The sequence below is a fragment of the Xenopus laevis genome, chromosome 2S (assembly GCF_017654675.1).
Source record: "Xenopus laevis strain J_2021 chromosome 2S, Xenopus_laevis_v10.1, whole genome shotgun sequence".
Lineage (NCBI taxonomy): Eukaryota > Metazoa > Chordata > Amphibia > Anura > Pipidae > Xenopus > Xenopus laevis.
The window spans coordinates 76,464,299-76,483,798 of record NC_054374.1 but is presented as its reverse complement, the minus strand read 5'-3'; the positions used below and the strand labels follow the sequence as shown (position 1 = coordinate 76,483,798).

The following is a 19,500-nucleotide window of genomic DNA, read 5'->3' as shown; positions in this document are numbered from 1 at the left end:
TTATTATAGACTTGGACTCCTACTTCTTTTGTTTTTATCATTTCTAAGCCCCAGAATGGATTTTAGGTAGTTCTATTCGTTTTCCTAACTAAGGCAACTCTGTTTTATTGTCTGCACTTGGGAGGTTTGCAATCTTTATTTTATACACTTATAAATAAATGCTTCACAGGGCAAGGGACAACATTTAGGTGGTTATTTATTAAAGTCCTATTTTTTCTGGTCGGTGTTCAAAAGGAGAAAAAAAAAAATTTCTTAGGAAAAATAAAAATCGAATTTTTCAAAATGTATTAAACCCGAGGCTACTAAAAGTCTGAATAAAAAAGTACTCCAACTCGAACCTGCAGAATTCATGTAGAAGTCAATGGCAGATGTCCCGTTTACAATTGGGAGATATGGTGACCTGCTCTGGGTTTCATAAAATAATCCGAAGAATACATGTTTTTCGGGCGATAATCTGAAAATATTTGAGAACATTTTTAAGTGTCATCAGAAAATAATTGTACGATTCTTTTATTCACAATGTTATCGAGTCTTTTCCCTCATCAGATTTTTTCGAGTAAATGTATTGATCAATACATTAAAAATGCGCACGGGAGTTTGGTCTAAAGTGGTTTTAAGAAAACTGAGAAATGTTTGGATTTTAGTAAATGACCCCCTGTATTCTTTTGTGTTTTCCAATGTGTGCATTTTGAGACCTGCTGTTATCCTGAAAGCTCGGGACCTGGGTTTTTTCATATAAGTGATCTTTTTGTCATTTGTATCACCATACCTTAGGTGGATATAGATGCACCAATAATATATGTAAGATATTTGGTACACGTATGGCGGGAGACGAGCTGAACGATATTGACAGGAGATTTGGATATCAGCTGGCTCATCGGTCGGGCTGGCCGGAAAATTTTCATTGGGCGCCTTTGAACACTGTTAGCGCTGAATCTTAAGCTAGCGGTAGAATTCTATTGTTTCTACCTGTATATCTGACGATTCAGCTCTAACACATCTGTATTGAAAACTAACAATCTTTCCATTGATCATAATGGTTAAATCAACTGCCACCTTAAATCTAGTAAAAATGTAAACTTTAAATAACCCCAATAGGATTTTTTTCCCACAAATATGGTTTCATGCAGCTTAGTTACTATTAAAAAGATAACACCAGAAATTAAATTTTTTTTACATCTACCATTAAATAAACTTTGCATGCTTATTATAATTTTGCCATGAAGTATTTGACAATGCTTTTACATTACCTGTCTGACTCCCTGTGATCAGACAGGTAATGTCCTTTAAAGGGATACTGTCATGGGAAAAAAAAATTTTTTCAAAATGAATCAGTTAATAGTGCTGCTCAAGCAGAATTCTGCACTGAAATCCATTTCTCAAAAGAGCTAACAGATTTTTTTATATTCAATTTTGAAATCTGACACGGGGCTAGACATTTTGTCCATTTCCCAGCTGCCCCTGGTCATGTGACTTGTGCCTGCACTTTAGGAGAGAAATGCTTTTTGGCAGGCTGCTGTTTTTCCTTCTCAATGTAGCTGAATGTGTCTCAGTGGGACATGGGTTTTTACTATTGAGTGCTGTTCTTAGATCTACCAGGCAGCTGTTATCTTGTGTTAGGGAGCTGTTATCTGGTTACCTTCCCATTGTTCTTTTGTTTGGCTTCTGGGGAGGAAAAGGGAGGGGGTGATATCACTCCAACTTGCAGTACAGCAGTAAAGAGTGATTGAAGTTTATCAGAGCCCAAGTCACATGACTTGCGGCAGCTGGGAAAATGACAAAATGTCTAGCCCCATGTCAGATTTCTCTTTTGAGAAATGGATTTCAGTGCAAAATTCTGCTGGAGCAGCACTATTAACTGATTCATTTTGAAAAAAATTTTTTTTCCAATGACAGTATCCCTTTAACTGACAGTCTGAGATGGGATAGTCAGGTTGGCAAAACAGTCAGGTTTAGGAACTTCAACTAAGTTACTTACAAAAACAATCAGCATGACCAATAGGTAACTTTTAATGTACATTCATGTTTTATTATATTTTTTTTTTTAAAAAAAATAGTTTAAATGGGCCCTATTGGAGATGGCTTTCCTGTAATTCTGAGCTATCAAGATAAAGGATACAATACCTATCCTTCAAAATTGTCCCACTTTTGCTCGGATGGTGGTAACATGGAGAGAATTTGGATTTAAAAATGGGAAGAGATTTCTATTGGAGTGGATTGAGGTGTAACAAGGTGCAGATTAGAGGCATGGCCTAAAAAATCCAAATCATTTTTAAAATGTTAGAAGCAATACATTGTTGCTTATAGAAGTAACTCTTTTATTATAAAGTTTTTTTTATATAATGCTGACATATTTGGAAGGGCTAAACAGAAAAAAGTTGGTATGTGCCCACACAGGTGTTTTGAGTATACATAAAATTAAGCCCACTTGCACCAAAGTGATTTGGGTGAAGACTGACTTCCCAGCAAAAGATTAGTTGGAATATTGAAATTAATACAAACAATTGTTTTCATATGATATCATTATCAGTGATTTTACTAATAATAAATGTTTTTTTTCCCCCAAAATGAACTTTTTGCTGTTCATGTTGAAAACAGACACCAAACGCAAGGATAACACCATTAATAATTGGGCCACTTGCCACTAAGTTTGCAAGGCCCAAACTGAGTAGTTGGCTTTGCCAATAAGTGGAGTAGGGCCCCAATGAACAAAATGACCCTTGCTAGTATAGTCATTCCACTTATTTCTCCAAGCCATGCCCCAGTTATGCAAAGAGGCTGCTAGGTTTATTTAAGATAAGTAACACAAATCCTGTTGGGCTGGGTTTTAGTCACCCCATTCTGATCAAGTCACTGTTGTTTCAGCCACAGTCATGTCCCTGCTGTGCCCAGGCCATCCCTCTGTCTTCAATGTTTTCCAATGTAAAATTCTAAATGCAAATTCTGACTGGCAAGAAGAAATTATCACCCATGAATCCCTGCCCTTCAACACTCTTGTGTCTGGCGTTGCCCCTCTCAACCACTAATTAATACTTTGCGCTATTGCGAGCCTGAAGGTGCAGTGGAGGAGGGTTCCTACAGATGCAAACTGGGGGCATTCACAGGTGTGGGTGGTCTTCCCTAAGCCCTGGACAGAAGCATGCGCAGTAAATCTTCCCTAAGCCATGTTTGGGCACACATGCCCAGTATATCTTCCCTAAGCCCTGGGTAAAGGCATGCACAGTAAATCTTCCCTAAACCCTGGGCACACACATGCACAGTAAATGTTCCCTAAACCCTGGACACAAGCATGCACAGTAAATCTTCCCTAAACCCTGGGCACACACATGCACAGTAAATCTTCCCTTAACCCTGGATACAAGCATGCACAGTAAATCTTCCCTATGCCCTGCGCACACACATGCAAAGTAAATCTTCCCAAAACCCTGGACACAAGCATGCACAGTAAATCTTCCCTAAGCACCCTGACTAATCCCTAGCCCAGCTCTACTTACTATACTGATGACCTTTCTCTCCTCATTCACACCAGAGAGGGGCGCAGGAAGCTTGAAAAATAAAAACAATCCAAAGCATTCACTTCTGTCTGACTGAGGTCTGTCCTTGAAGGAAAGAAAGGTGAATTGACTTCTACACGAGCTCTCAAGCTTTAGACGCTGAAGTTTTACATTAGAGTTTTTTGAGTTTTGTGTGCTTAAAAGGGATCTGTCACCCAGACATAAAAAGCTGTATAATACAAGTCCTTTTCATATTAAACATGAAACCCAAAATCTTTATCTTATTAATACATCAATAACTGCTATAAACGTGTTTAAAAATCTCAGCTGTCAATCATATATTGTCTGCCCCTCCACTATGCCTTTCGCATGGGGTTGGAGCAGGAAATTACTTTCACTTAACGTTCTGTACTTTTTTGACGTCACTGCTTTACCCACATTCCCCCTTCCTCCTCACCATCTAATTGTGTAGCCAGTGCATGGGCATGGTGCCCCATTCTGGTGCATAAACAAGAATTTGGCATGATGCAAAGCTTGTCTTAGTGTGATTGTGAATTACAAGACTAAAAGAAACATGATTTAAATAATTTTTAAAGTTTATTGTGCTTGTCTAACATCATAAAATAGGATTTGGAATTATTTCTTAGGGTGACAGGTCCCCTAATAAATACCAATGAGTTTTTCAAAAATATAATTTAAATTTGTGAGTTTTTGTGCAGATAAGTTTGAATCTGAGTGTTGATAAATCCCCCCCACCCCCAATGTCTGGCATAAAAGTGTCGATCTTAATACAGCTAAATGAAACCCATAGAGAAAACCATCAATGGGTAACACTGCATAAACAGGTCCTTCCCAAGTTTGTACATGCAACCCACTCAGCACAGGCAAATTACTTATTTTTTAATTTACTAATTAATTTACAATCCTGCTGCTCTGTACATCTTTAAAATACCTTTATTATTTCGGCAGGAGTTATTAGTTTTGGAAACCATATCCAGGACACTAAATTTAAAATGTAGAAGCAACATTGAAAAAGTACCAATGATGTTTCAAATAAGCAAGCAATGTTACAGGTAGGGCCACCATCAGAGTGGCACAGGGGCTACAAGTGTACCGGGCCCAGGCCTGAAGGGGGCCCTGGCAGTGTTGAACTTTTTTGCCACCTCCTTCCAAAGTCCCGAACAGCCGATATGCCGAAAAAGCAGAACAACCCAAGTCCCGAAAAGACCCGAAGCCACAAAAACAGCCGAAGTCCCGAAGCGGTAGAAAGACCCCAAGTCACGGAAACAGCTGAAATTGAAGTCCTGAAGCGGCAAAAAAGACCCAATGTCACAAAAGGAGGCAAAGTTAAAGTCCGGAAGCCACAAGTTCAATTCCTCTGAACACCAATGTGTTTTTTTTGTTTTTTTAATCCCCTGGTCATCAATGTATTATTTTAATACTCTATAGGCCCTGCCACCAATGTTTTTTAAAAAAATATTCTTTGGGGCCACAACTTTTTTTTTTAACATGTAAAGGGGCCCTGGCGCCAATTTTTTTTTAAAAAAATATTCTTTGGGGCCCTAATTGTTTTTTTAACTTGTAAGGGGGGCCCTGGCACCAATGCTTTTTAAAAGAAACTTTTATGGGGGGGGCCCTGGTGCCATTATTTTATTTTTAACTTATAGGGGGGCCCTGGTCCCCAATAGCTTTTTATAACTTGTGTGTGTGTGTGGGGGGGTTTACCTATTTTAGCGCTGATGTCTGTGTGGTCTTTTAACTGTGATGTGGAGTGAGCGTGATCTGGGGCGGGGCTTGGAGGCTGGCAAAAATTTTGTTGTACGGGGCCCTGGGATTTCTAACGGCTGCCCTGGTTACAGATAACAGTAATATAAAAGTACAACCATATTTCCAGGAAAGTTGGGACACTGTGTAAAATTTAACTGTATAAAGTTATAAAGAATTCAGGGATTTCATTATCTACAGTACATAAGGGAATCCAGAGAACTCTCTATATACCAAAGGCTGAAAGCCAACATTGGATGGCCATGATCTTAAGGACCTCAGGCGGCACTGCATTAAATACAAACAAGATTCTGTAGAGAGAATAACTGCATGGGCTCAGGATAACTTCCCTAACTATTGTCTGTGAACACACTGCTGCATTCACAAATGCAAGGTAAAATATGATGCAAAGAAGAAACCATAAACATGCTTTTCAAAATCCCATAGAAATGAATGGAGAGTTGCAGAATTTCACTCCAGAGGACTGTGGCGATGTCTAACTTCACTTTTTAATAAATAGACACCAGTGACTCTGGAATACTGATAGGAATAGGTATTTTCCCGCAGATTGTTGATCCCGGACTGTCAAATTTTTCAACATGTTTGAATAACAAGGCTGTTTCCAAATAAATTGGGAAACTGTAAATTGTAAATAAATATAAGATTGGAATAACATGCAAATCATTTAAATCTATGCTTAAATAGTTAAATGGTATAATAATTGTAGAAAGGTATCTCCAAATTTGCACTCGGTATTGAGTCTATAATTGATCAAATATTACTTAAATTATTCTCAAGGCACCTGATTCAAAATTAAAACCACATACAACAATATAAATTGATTATCTTTAATTACACATATGCAAAAAACATATATTAATGAAAAAATATATAACTTAAACTTTAAAAAATTGATCAGTATTAATAAAGTGCATTAATTCATGTTAGATTGGATTGTTAGGACTGGTAATCAGTATTATTAAGGATTCATAATAAATTCATGTGAATTTCATAGATTGTATATCAGTGGTTATGAACATGTTAATTCCTTGATTAAGTTGGTTAGTGAATGTCCCAAAAAAACAAAAAAAAGTCCATCAAAATTTCCAAGTGATCTGTTAAAAGGATTTACTAAGAGAACGTTAAATTGATATTATCCTTGCTTTTGCCACTATGTGGCTAGAATGTATCGATTTAATCCCCTTACTGCAAGAAGATTGAGAAACAGTCAGCTTGCAACAATGTATGGCAGTAATTACTGTTGCTGAAAAGGTATCCTATATTGATTTCGGAAGGCCCCAGTGGATCAAAGGGTGCAGCGCTTATGACTATTTCTAGTGAACTAGCGCAAAAGCTGGTGCCGGTATACGCTACCGCGTTTTAAGTACTGCAGTTAGATTCACCCAGTGGTCGGCGCCACAAGCCGCGCAGTGTGGATGCTGCTGTAGACCGCCTCAGGTCGCGAACACCACGCACCGCATCTCACTCTCCGTCCTGCGAAGCGTCCGCATGCCCACCGACAGTGCTCTTCCAAGCCGCAATCACTGGGGTCTGCGTCAGCTTCAGACAGTCTCTTTTAAGCGCCGGTTGCAAACAGAAACCACAGATGTTTGCAACCGGCGCTTAAGAGAGACTGTCTGAAGCTGACGCAGACCCCAGTGATTGCGGTCCATTTTGATGGACTTTTTTTCGTTTTTTTTGGGACATTCACTAACCAACTTAATCAAGGAATTAACATGTTCATAACCACTGATATACAATCTATGAAATTCACATGAATTTATTATGAATCCTTAATAATACTGATTACCAGTCCTAACAATCCAATCTAACATGAATTAATGCACTTTATTAATACTGATCAATTTTTTAAAGTTTAAGTTATATATTTTTTCATTAATATATGTTTTTTGCAGATGTGTAATTAAAGATAATCAATTTATATTGTTGTATGTGGTTTTAATTTTGAATCAGGTGCCTTGAGAATAATTTAAGTAATATTTGATCAATTATAGACTCAATACCGAGTGCAAATTTGGAGATACCTTTCTACAATTATTATACCATTTAACTATTTAAGCATAGATTTAAATGATTTGCATGTTATTCCAATCTTATATTTATTTACATTTTACAGTTTCCCAATTTATTTGGAAACAGCCTTGTATTTTCTGGGGATAGCAGTATAGTAGGATAGTACCACATTAACTTGGTCTTCTATATATACTGTATCAGAAAGCCTGTAATACTTATTCAAACATGTTGAAAAATTTGACAGTCCAGAATCAACAATCTGCGAGAAAATACCTATTCCTATCAGTATTCCAGAGACACTGGTGTCTATTTATTAAAAAGTGAAGTTAGAGGTCGCCACAGTCCTCTGGAGTGAAATTCTGCAACTCTCCGTTCATTTCTATGGGATTTTGAAAGGCATATTTATCCGAGGATGAACTTTCACCCATTGAAAATACTCTTAAAAATCCCATAGAAATGAATGGACAGTGGTGGAATTTCACTCTAGACGACTGTGGCGACCTCTAACTTCACTTTTTGATAAATATACCCCATAGGCTGCAGCTTGGGGAAAAAGGAATGGGTTTGTTTACACAAAGTTTAGAATCCCTATTTCAACAAACATTTCCAATTACAAGGGCCTTAACTTATTTATAATACAAAAATACTTTTTATTAAAAGAATACAGAATCAATGTTTAACACAACTCTTAAACGGCGTGCTACATTTTAACAAATGTTAAATGCGCATACCACCTTTTCTCGGACGGCTCTGTTTCAGGATAACTTTTAGGGTCGCTACCAGTCTTAATTCAAATCCGGACAAAGGGAGCAGGCTCTGACATCAGGGGGTGGTAAAATGACACTTATGGGCAATCCAGTGATGTGGGCGGGCTGTGACATTGGGGCAGTGCTAGGATGTCTCCGATGGGGAGGTTTTGCTCGTTTATTTTTAACCTGCAAAACATGGGTGAGAGGTTTTGAACCAGATAGCCCCATTTAAAAACCCAGTTGCCTGGTTCAAAGGCAACAGGTGGCAACCCTCGTTACGTTGTTTCCAAAGAATATGTGTACAGCAATTTAAGTGGGTTGTCAAGTTCAGATCAACTACAGGTATGGAAAATGGTTTTTTTTTTTTTTTTTTTGGAATGCTTGGGGCCAGTTAAAAGGTTCCTATATTTCTGAGCTTCCCTTCTTTAACATAATATGACCAGCTAAAAACAATATTAGTTAAACACATAGCTGCAATGAATCCATGATGACTTATCTGATTTTTCAATAAACTGTTATTTGGTTGTTAAGGTCCATTAAAGGCAGTATGTTCTCTAATGAATGGCCAGTAGAGGGGCCAAAATGTTGGTTCTTATGTACTAATCATTAATAAACTCAGTTTTTTTTATTTTATTTTTTTTTTGCAAGTCCTGTACCAAACTTTTTGTATACAGTAGAACTCTCATTTTACGTTTTTCAGGGGACCAGAAAAGAAATGGTGTAAAATTCAGGAAAATGGAAAATCAGGGAAATGTATTGTGCATAATATATAGGTGGGACCAAAATACAAAAATGTAAAATGAGGGGAAACTTAAAATTAAGGGAAGTAAAATGGGGGTTCTACTATATGAGCTTTTTGTGCACCCCAGGCATTTGTATGCGCAACTCTTTTTTTTCCCCTCCCCCCCTCTCTCTCTCTATTATATATAACCACTTTTACACCTGCTAAACTGCCCAACTTGTTCGCAGAAAGAAAATAAAACTGACGGTGTACAATAATCTATTTTTACATACAACACTAAGGGGGTTATTTAATAAACTCAATGGCAAAAACCGAAAAATTCATGTTTTTTTTTTTTTACTATAAAATCAGAATTTTTTGTGAAAAAAAAAAAAAAAAACACGATTTTTTTTTACCTTGAGGATGGAAAAAGTCAGAATCGGAAAATCCGGCATCTCAGAACGGCAGAAGTTGCATATAAGTCAATGAAGGAAGTCTCGAAGATATCTTGATCTGCGCTGGGTTTCGTTTCAGGTGGAAAATATGATAAATTCGTACAGTTTTTTTTTTTCACGATTTTTGGGGGGGGGGGTTCCTGCACAAGAAACTTTTGGAGAAATGTATTGATAAATAAAGGGAAAAAACCTGTGCGGATTTGCTCGATGTCGTTTTCAGAAAATAATGAGAAATTCAGATGAGCCTCTAAGGGACAAAAAACTTTAATTTAGATACTTCTAGCACTAAAAGGCTAGAGTTGGTGTTTTCATGATTGACAATTTTCAGCTTGTGAAACTTGAACAGGAATCAGCGAAATATTTTTGATTTAGAAGAACAAAAATATACATAAAATACATTTAAATTGCCATTGTTGCTGAATTATAATACAAGGCAAACACTTGTATTAACAGTTTTTAGTCTTTTAGAAAATATACATGTCACCCAGCCTTTATAAAAATGCACTGTTTTTGGATTCACATGGCTTCCTTTTTGTTAAGCCATTGTCTTTAAAAAAAAAAAAAACCTAGTTCCATGCAAATTTCATTACATGTATTAAATCACAAACAAACAGTGGGTGCCCTTCCAGTCTTTGAAAAAAAGGTAAGACATACTTGATTATGTACACTTTTTTTTGGTTTTGCTTCTTTTTTTACAAGATGTACTATGCCATTCATAATAAAGAACTGAAAAAATTTCCAACAGGAACTGGTACTACAGCAAGCACTGGTGTTGCATTTTAGTAAATACGTTTTCTGTTTGCTGAAAATAAAAGTACATCCAACAAAATCAAAATTACGTATACGTATATATATATTTGCTAACTGTCTGTCCCTTCATCTTCCTCGTCCTCATCCTCATCTTGTTTTTTGTCGACTTCAGATGTGTCGGAGGTTTCATGTAAGACGACGTACTCTCTGCTGCTGAATCCAAATTTTAAAACATCTTTTTCTTTTAATTCATAATATCTTTGTGGTTCAATGCGCTGATTATTTAGGTAGGTGCCATTGCCAGAACCAAGATCAATAATGTAAGGTCTCACTCGCCGTCCACTTGTGCCGTTTGCTCTGGTGAACTCAACCATCCTGAAAAGTGGTAACATAAAAAAAATAAGAATTCGTTTTTAGGACAATTCTCCATGGTCTTATGCCAACCCTCCATCCAACCCACAATTATTTTGTGGATTGTTTGAGCAGAAGTACCTGCGAAAATGCTCTAACCTTACGCTAATGCCTGAAACTTCCCTAACTGTATACAGAATTTTCCAGATCTGTTGTTCTTTTCAGCCTTCTAAACCTTCTGGGATGCAGGAGTGTATCACATAAGATGACAATTGCAAAACTGTAAGCTCAGTTAGGGCCTGATCAAACAGAAGGAGCACTATCGCAAAAATGAAAATCAAATATAAGCTTGAGCACACTGAAATAAGAAGTTTTCTAAATATATTTACCGTTTCTGAAATCAAGTTTATGTTCACTATTACTCTCTCAGCATTTGTTTCTCTTCATTCTCTCTTTATGCAGGAGTTGGGTGTCAGATATTTATTGACAGTTACATCCATTATATCTTATAGGGGGGCTCCTTTTGCCTAGAAGATTTATTAGAGCTCACTCTATTTAAATCACCAGAAATCCTGTCTCTCTACATGCAGTATTTGTGCAAAAGGCATTTATTGTTAGATTGTGTTTGTACACAAATCAGTTATTTTTGAGTGAGCTCTTATTCATTGGATCATTCATCTGACACCAAACTGCTGCATGAAGACAGAATGGAGAAACAGATGCTGAGAGAAGAATAGTGAATATAAACTTGATTATTTCATGAACAATGCAGAATATTTAAAAAGGGTGGTTCACCTTTCAGTTAATTTTTAGTAAGTTATAGAATGGCCAATTCTAAGCAACTTTTCAATTGGTCTTCATTATATATTTTGTATAGATTTTAAATTATTTGCCTTTTTCTTCTGATTCTTTCGAGCTTTCAAATAGGGGTCACTAACCCCATCTTAAAACAATTGCTCTGTTAAGCTACAAATGTATTGTTATTGCTACTTTTTATTACTCGTCTTTCTATTAAGTCCTCTCCTATTCATATTCTTGTCTGTTATTCAAATCAATGCATAGTTGCTAGGGTAATTGGGACCATAGCAACCAGACTGCTAAAATAGCAAACTGGAGAGCAACTGAATAAAAAGTTAAATAACTAAAAAAACTGAGATAATAAAACTAATTGCAAATTATAAAAATAAAAAACAATTTCAAATTGTCTCAGAATACTCTCTACATTATACTAAAGGTTAATTTAAAGGTGAAAAACCCCTTTAATTGATTGTATTTAGAAAGTGTCTTACTTCAGTACGAGGAAGCTTATATAAAATTTCCATTTTCGCGATAGTTCCCCTTTAAAGGGGTTGCTCATCTTTAAATTAACTTCTAGTATACTGTAAGGTGATTTTCTAAGACAATTTGCAATTGGTTTTCCTTTTTTATAATTTGTGGATTTTGAGTTATTAAGCTTTTTATTCAGCAGCTCTGCTGTCTGCAAATTCAAGTCTGGTAGCTAGGGTCCAAAGTGCCCTAGCAACCATGCACAAATTTGAATAAGAGACTGGAATATGAATAGGAGAGGGCCTGAATAGAAAGACGAGTAATAAAAAGTAGCAATAACAATACATTTATAGCCTTAGAGAGCATTAGTCTTTTAAGTAAGAGTCAGTGACTCCCATTTGAAATCTGAAAAGAATCAGAAGAAGAAAGCAAATAATTTGAAAACTATAAAAAAAAAAAAAAATGTATTGAAATTTTGCTTAGAACATATTAAAAGTTAACTTAAAGGTGAACAACCCAGAACAACAACAGTTTCAATTTTACCCCTTTTACAAAATGCCTTCCTGTTGCATTGAAAGGTCATGCTGTTCTAGCTCACCCCACTGAATTGTTACCCTCCAAAATGTGATATAATGTAATGCAAGGCAAGTTAATCTGGAAAAGCCCTGGAGAGAATTGTTAAATCATTTAACAGTTTGGTAAATCAGGCTGCTGATACAGTATAAATCATTAGTGCTCATGTGTATAATAAATCTACCCCACCGTTTTTATATCAGATAACAGTATGTTTTAACATAAGTCAGGCCACTGCTGGGCTCAATAACCCAATTGGCTCACCTCCATTTTATGTCTGAATTCTGTTTAATGGAAATATTAAAATAAATCATGTATAATATTTATGCTATAGAGCTTTCCCATGCTCTTAAGGAATTAAATACTCTGCTTGCAGATTCTGCATACGTTATTTTTTCTTTTTTAGCTTTCCCTTCTTTTACTAATGCCCTCTTGTCGGTGTAAATAAATGTACACATGGGCTGTTGCACAAGGATGCCAAGCAATTGGATATTATGGTCACATACATGAAGTCTTGCACAATGGAACACAGCTATATCAGTTAGTGATGAATGCATTTGTCATATCAAGTACTAACCAATTAGCCTGGAGGATAGATAATACATTGCAGGACAGGACATGGAGAAAGATTTTTAAATATGTGCCAAAATATACTAGCGGGTAGAACTTTACCAATCTGAAAGTTTATAGTTCTCACCGATACTGCAGAACAGCATGTTGCTTGGAGCAAGATGGATGGTCTACAGGAATGTCAGCGATGCGCCTTTGCCTGCCCAGTAGATAGGCACTTTGTCTATGAACGTACATAACAGGGAGGGCCTCATCATTTTTAAATGGGTATAAACGCCATCGCTTCTTTGGAATACGTGCTTCTTGAGGCTCACTGTACTTAATTACAACTCCTCTAAATGTATTTGTGTCCTCCAATAAGGCACCAGATAGTTCAAAATTGGGCTTTTCTTTGTTTGAACTTCCTTCCTCGGTGGAATTATTCACATCTTCATTTTGTTCCTCCACAGCTTGATCATCTCGCTGACGTCTTTCCCTCCTCTGATCATTGTAGAATTCCCTTTCTTCTCTCTGATCTCTGAAATTCTGTTCCTCTCGATTTCTCTCTCTGTCTCTGGGGCGAGGGCGGTTGTATCGATCCTGATCTGTTTGATCTCGGTTTCTATTTTTTCTGTGATCCTCCTGTCCTCTGTCTTTGTGTGGTCTGTCCCGATATGGCCTTTGAGAGTGCTCTACTTTCTCCTATTAAAAAAAAAAAAAAGCACAGATGAGCTACATCTGTAATATCTATACAAGTTTGTAGATTATATTTTTAAAACTGCTGGAGAAACAACAGTTAAGAAATGTACACATCTTCATTTATGTCCAGCACTATAATTATTGTTTCATATTATATAATCTTTGACAATTGCAGCTCTGTCATGTACTTATTTTTTCAGTAAGGTGACAAGGGGCCTTGGAAGCAGTGTACAGTTTTTAATCAGGGCAACATATCTAGAAATTGGATTTTTTACTATTTTATTATTTGTGGTTTTTGAGTTATTCAGCAACACTCCAGTCTGCAATTTTAGACATCGGTTTGCTAGGGTCCAAATTACCCCAGCAACCCAAGCACTGTTTTGATTAAGAAACTAGAATATGAATACGAGAGGGCATAAATAATAAGATGATCAATAAAAAGCAATAACCATAAATGTGTAGTCTTACTTAGCATTTGTTTTTAGATGGGGTCAGTGACCCCCATTTGAAAGCTGGAAAGAGTCAGAAGATAAAGGAAAATAATTAAAAAAAAACATAAAAAATAAATAATGAAGACCAATTGAAAAGTTGCTTAGAAATGGCCATTCTATTAACATGCTAAAAGTTAAAGCAAAGGGTAACCACCCCTTTAAGAATTCATCTCTGCAGTTGCACGACTATAGCATGCATTATGCTTACAATGAATTACCATTGGCTGTCTTGTAAGTATATCAAATTAATGTAAAACCCTATATGAAAATACAACAAATATGATTAATCAGATGACATTTTAGAAAGATCATAAATATGAGAATAGGACAAAATTAAAATAGTTATCTGTTAATGTGAAACTACAGTAGGGAGAGGGGGGAAAATTAAAGCCTAAAAATTAATAGGACTTCAAACTTGTCGCAGGGGATCACCATCTTGGAAAGTGTCTGCGACACTCATATGCTCGGTGGGCTCTGAGCAGCTTAGGGGTTGCTGCAAATTATCAAGCAGAAAATGAGGTTGGCCTGAAATATAAGCCGATGCTACAAGGCCGTTTATTAAATTCTGGTTGTACAGGTTTATGTGCTGTCATGTAGTAATTATCTGTATAAATTACTAATCAGCCTTATATTGTGACATTTATATACTATATGAACTGTATATTTTGAGTCAGTCCAAAAGCTCAGTAAGTGACAGCAGCACAGAGCATTTGCAGTGAATGAACAGAAAAGAAAATGAGGAGCTTGTTCAGAGGCACAGGCTGTTGTTGCCTTGGGCTGGTAAAGAAGCCCAAAACATAATATACAACATTTCTAGGCCAATTCTTTAGTTAAAGTGATACTGACACTAAAAATGTTCTTTTCAAAATATTATTCTACATCAAAAGTCACCTATAGGTCATGTTGACATGTTTGTCACAGATTTTCGCTGCTTTTGTAAGTAATTGTCACTTGAAGTTCCCTTCTCAGCCTGTCAGAGTTTTGAATGCAAATGGACTACTGCTGCACAAATATGGCAGCTCCCTCACAGAGGAACAGGGTAGTAAGAAAGGTAAACGCATCAGGCAAATACCTTTATGGCAAAATTATAAATAGCATTCAAAGACAATGTTATGATAGGTTATTATCTGATGTCAGTTTCTCTTTAAGCTTTAGTTCTCCTATAATGCATATAAAACAGAGCCTTCCAAAAAAGCATGGGGCTAATTAAATGAGGAATACTCACAAAACACAAATAAAATGCATGGTAATCACATGGTGTACCATCAATTGGAATCATAGCAAACTGAATTGTGGTTCTGAAGTGTGACAACAATTTAACAAAATATTTATATATATATAAAAAAAAATTATATGTTCTCAGACTACCTGCTTAATTTTAACCCCCAAGGGAGGTGGACTCCTACTGTCGCTTCTGTGTCTTTTATTCTTGGGCGATTTGCTTCTTTTGAAAGATGGTTTGTTTTTCCGTGAAGGTGATCTATAAATAAGATTAGATATAAAATTAGATGGACTGGTCTGATAGTCTAGCATCACAAAGGTGGCATTTTGAGGGTAAAGTAAACTCAACTAAAAAGTGTTCAGTAGCCCCTATAAGGGGACAGGGACACAATTACATGAAGCTAAAAGTTCCTGGAAAAGTAGTTGTGACAAATGATGAATTTCTTGGCAAAACAGTTGCCTATTATTTGAGAAGCTAATCATATTAACAGCAAAAAGCCAAGTCCAATATACTTTGCTTTTAATGCTCATGTCAGACTAAGGGGCACATTTACTAAGGGTCGAATATCGAGGGTTAATTAACCTTCGATATTCAACCCTCAAAGTAAAATCCTTCGACTTCGAATATCGAAGAAGTTGAAGGATTTACTGCAAATACTTTGATCGAACGATTAAATCTTTTGAATCGAACGATTCAAAGGATTTTAATCCATCGATCAAAGGATTTTCCTTAGATCAAAAAAAAGCTTAGAAAACTTATGGGGAAGGTCTCCATAGGCTAACATTGTAGCTCGGTAGGTTTAAAGTGGCGAAGTAGGTAGTCAAAGTTTTTTTTAAAGATACAGTACTTCGACTATCGTTGGTCAAATAGTCGAATGATTTTTAGTTCAAATCGAAGTCGTAGTCGAAGATCGTAGTAGCCTATTCGATGGTCGTAGTACCAAAAAAAAAAAAATTCGAAATTCAAAGTTTTTTTTTTTTTTTTTACTTCGAATCCTTCACTCGAACTTAGTAAATGTGCCCCTAAATGTTTTGAACAAAATGATGTGTACTTCTGTTGTGATAAAATAAAAATGTGACTTGCCCTAATTTGCCTGGTCTACAATGAGAAGCAACGGAAATAATGGGGGTCCAGGGCAAGTTGAAATGATAAAATCTTCTGTGTTTTATAGCTTTAAAAAGGATACAGGTTTTCAAAATGTATCAATGCATAACAGTTTTTATATTTAACTTTAAAATCAAGCCATCAGCCAAGCCTTAGCAGTTATTTACCGATTTGAATCAGAAAAGAACTTCTCACTAGGATGATAAACAATGAAAATCTCCACTGGTAAAACGTGTCAATATTTAATCCCACAAAGAACATGGATGGGCCACACTCCCTGTATAACTGCATAAACACTGTTACAGCAGGTGGATATTTAACATTTTCTGAACATTTCAAGCAAAGAGCCAGCGGTTCTGTCTGAATCAGGCATTTTTAAATTAGGAAACCAACGTTCCCTGGAAATCAGGTAATTGATTTCTGCAGTGTGTTTAAAGGAGAAGGAAAGGCTTTGTACCAAATGTTAGGCACCCCCAAGTGATTGTATTTATTTACGTGAAATGCTCCTATGAGCAGAAAACTGCACCAGCCCGGGGTTCTTCCAGCGAGCACCACGGAGCGATCTTCTTCTTTCTTCAAATTTCCCGGGGCAAAGGCATGTGCAGTAGAACAAAATAGTCGACTTTTTAGTTTGCGTTCAGCTTTTTGTTCTACTGCACAGCTGCGCGAAGGAAAAAGGAAGACGGAAGAAGATGGCTTTGTGGTGCTCACTGGTATAACCCCGGGCCGGTGCAGTTTTCTGCTCATAGGAGCACAGGCCCGGGGTTTCAGGTAAGTCAATACAAACACTTGGGGGTGCCTAACATTTGGCAACCCCAAATGTACAAAGCCTTTCCTTCTTCTTTGATGTTCCTGAAGCAAACACACCAGTTTTACCAGGGGCGTACAACAGTAGTTTATATTGTCATTTGTTTAAAACACGTTTTGCTCTCTGTTTGTATAAAAAAAACCCAGAATAAATACAAAGTTGTCTTGACACTGGCACTACTATGCGGGAATTACCTGCTACGCCTGCGCCCCTGGTGACGGTGAGGCGATCCCCCATCACTGCTTCTAGGACTCGGAGTTCGCCGGGTGCGGTGTTGCCTGACGGGACTTATCCTCTCCTGTTTGATAGTGACTGGCTCTGGGCTGTGCGCTCTCTGCTTCCGTCGTTTATCATCTTCCTCCTTCATACTGGCAATATTACCTTTTCGCAAAACTCAATCCGAGCACTACCAAGAAATTAAGTAATCTTGCTTCTCCGGAAGCTACTGAAGTTACCCCAAACGTTACCTTCGAACCGGAAACAATTCCCTTTCCTCATTCATTCTCGGGACTTGTAGTTTCCAGCTACGCTTTAGCAGCGTCACAAAATTCACTTCAGAGTAGCGCCGGCGCGTCGAAATCGAAATTTCCATCGACTACTCGCGAACAAATTAAACTTCAATTCTTAAAAAGAAAAAAAAAAAAGTTGTTGTCGCGCTAGTCACCACGACGTCAATGTTAAGGCTTTAAACTACAATTCCCAACATGCCGTACGGCTGCTGGTTTCCAGTTCCGGCTTTTGGAAGAAAGTAGTGTGAATGGTTTCACGTTACAGTGGTGTTAATGAGTAGTCTGGCGGAAGCAGCGTTTCTAGGTTTTGTGAAATACATGCGCTTAATAAGTTATACGATATCATTGTTTTGCTTACATTTTCTTCTCTGTACAGAGATGGATTTCCAGCCAAATTGGGCTACTCATTTAAAGCCCAGGTGGGGTTTGAAAGTACAAACTAGGCAAGATACGGATTTGGGCTATAGTTTGGGCTTTTGGCTGGTTTGTACTTTGGAAACCAGCCAAAGTGTTTATCTTGCCCTAATGTGCCAAGCCTGCATCTCCCAATGCATTTTGGGTAATGTAGTTTTTGTTTAACAATTTCCAGACTGCCAAGATTAATGTAAGACAGCATGCAATGGGACTGACTTGTGTAGAAGTCAGGAGTTCCCAGATTTTGGGCTCTGTACCCTAGTCTCTCACTCTTAAAGAGGTCGTTGATCTTCAAACAATTAGTTGTTTTCAGATAGATCACCAGACTTTTTCCAATGACTTTCTCCTTTCTATGTGCCACCGTTTTTCTAATATTGAAGTGTAAAGTGTCATTTTTTACCTTCTGAAGCAGCTCTGGGAGGGGGGTCGCCGACCCTGTAACATGTTCTAAATGGATACATTTAGTTGATACATTTCTTATCTTTGCCCCTACTGAGCAGAATCTCTGGGTTTCATTACAGGTAGCTGTTAGAATTGATACAATAGTTGCTAATACTACAGAGATGCTGCTGAGAAATGTATCAACTAAATGTTGCAAAATTGTAACAGTTTAGAGTCTGTGCCTGAATTACTGAGCTGCCAGACTCAACACCAGAGACAGGAACATTCAACTTTAAACTTAGATTTTTGAAAAACAGTAAAAAATAAATAATGGAAAGTAGTTGAAAAAAAAGTCTTTATTTCTGGGGAACAATCTAAAAACAACTGAATTGAAAAAAGTGTTTGGAAGGTGAACAACCCCTTAAAGCATTCTCACATTTTCCGATGACTTTCCTCAATTTCAGAGAATTTTGGGGCAAAAATCTGCTGGCCATCAAAGTGTTTTTTTTTTAATATTTATTGAAATTGTATATGTATTAGGGCTGTATGGGGCCCCTATACCTCCTGGGCCCCTCTCTGTAGTTACGCCTCTAGTGTTGGGCAAATCTGTCCCATTTTACTTTATAGAAAAATTTGAAAAAGCTATATTTTCATGTATATTTGTTTACTTTTTCACTGCACAAATTGTTCTACTTTTTTTAGCCTCTTGGCTAGTTTTGGGCTGGTCTTGTAGCTGACTTTGGCTGTTTTTGAAAATTAGACCTGGCAACCCTGTCTGTATGAAGTGTTTGTAAAACAGCAAAGGACCGATGACAAGAATACATTTTAATTTTAGCTTAGAAAATAATGTTCTGTAGGAAATCTTCCTCTATGAACACTTTATGATGATCATGGGTGAATAAATCTTTGGAGTTATGCAATAAAAGGCACTAAGTATGCCCATATATTTGTTCGTAAGGATCCGCACACCACTGTTTTTCATCAAAGTAAGTGTTTTATTCGGTACATAGATCTATGTACCGAATAAAACACTTACTTTGATGAAAAACAGTGGTGTGCGGATCCTTAAGCACAAATCTCTATATGAATTTTTTGGACCCTGCACCCACAAAGATCATACTCCGGTCTTCAGAGTGCGGTCGTTTGACACAGACTATATATATATA

The 19,500-nt window shown here is 37.0% G+C and overlaps 1 protein-coding gene across 1 annotated transcript; it reads right to left on the bottom strand.

Annotated features, from left to right (window-relative positions):
* Positions 1 to 9,465: 9,465 nt before the first annotated feature.
* snip1.S (Smad nuclear interacting protein 1 S homeolog) lies at positions 9,466 to 17,436 on the bottom strand. Its single transcript, NM_001093245.1, is given in 4 exon segments — positions 9,466 to 10,342; positions 12,855 to 13,408; positions 15,265 to 15,376; positions 17,225 to 17,436. Coding segments are annotated over 4 exon segments (1,104 nt in total). The 5' UTR covers positions 17,398 to 17,436; the 3' UTR covers positions 9,466 to 10,077.
* Between the last annotated feature and the right edge of the window lie 2,064 nt (positions 17,437 to 19,500).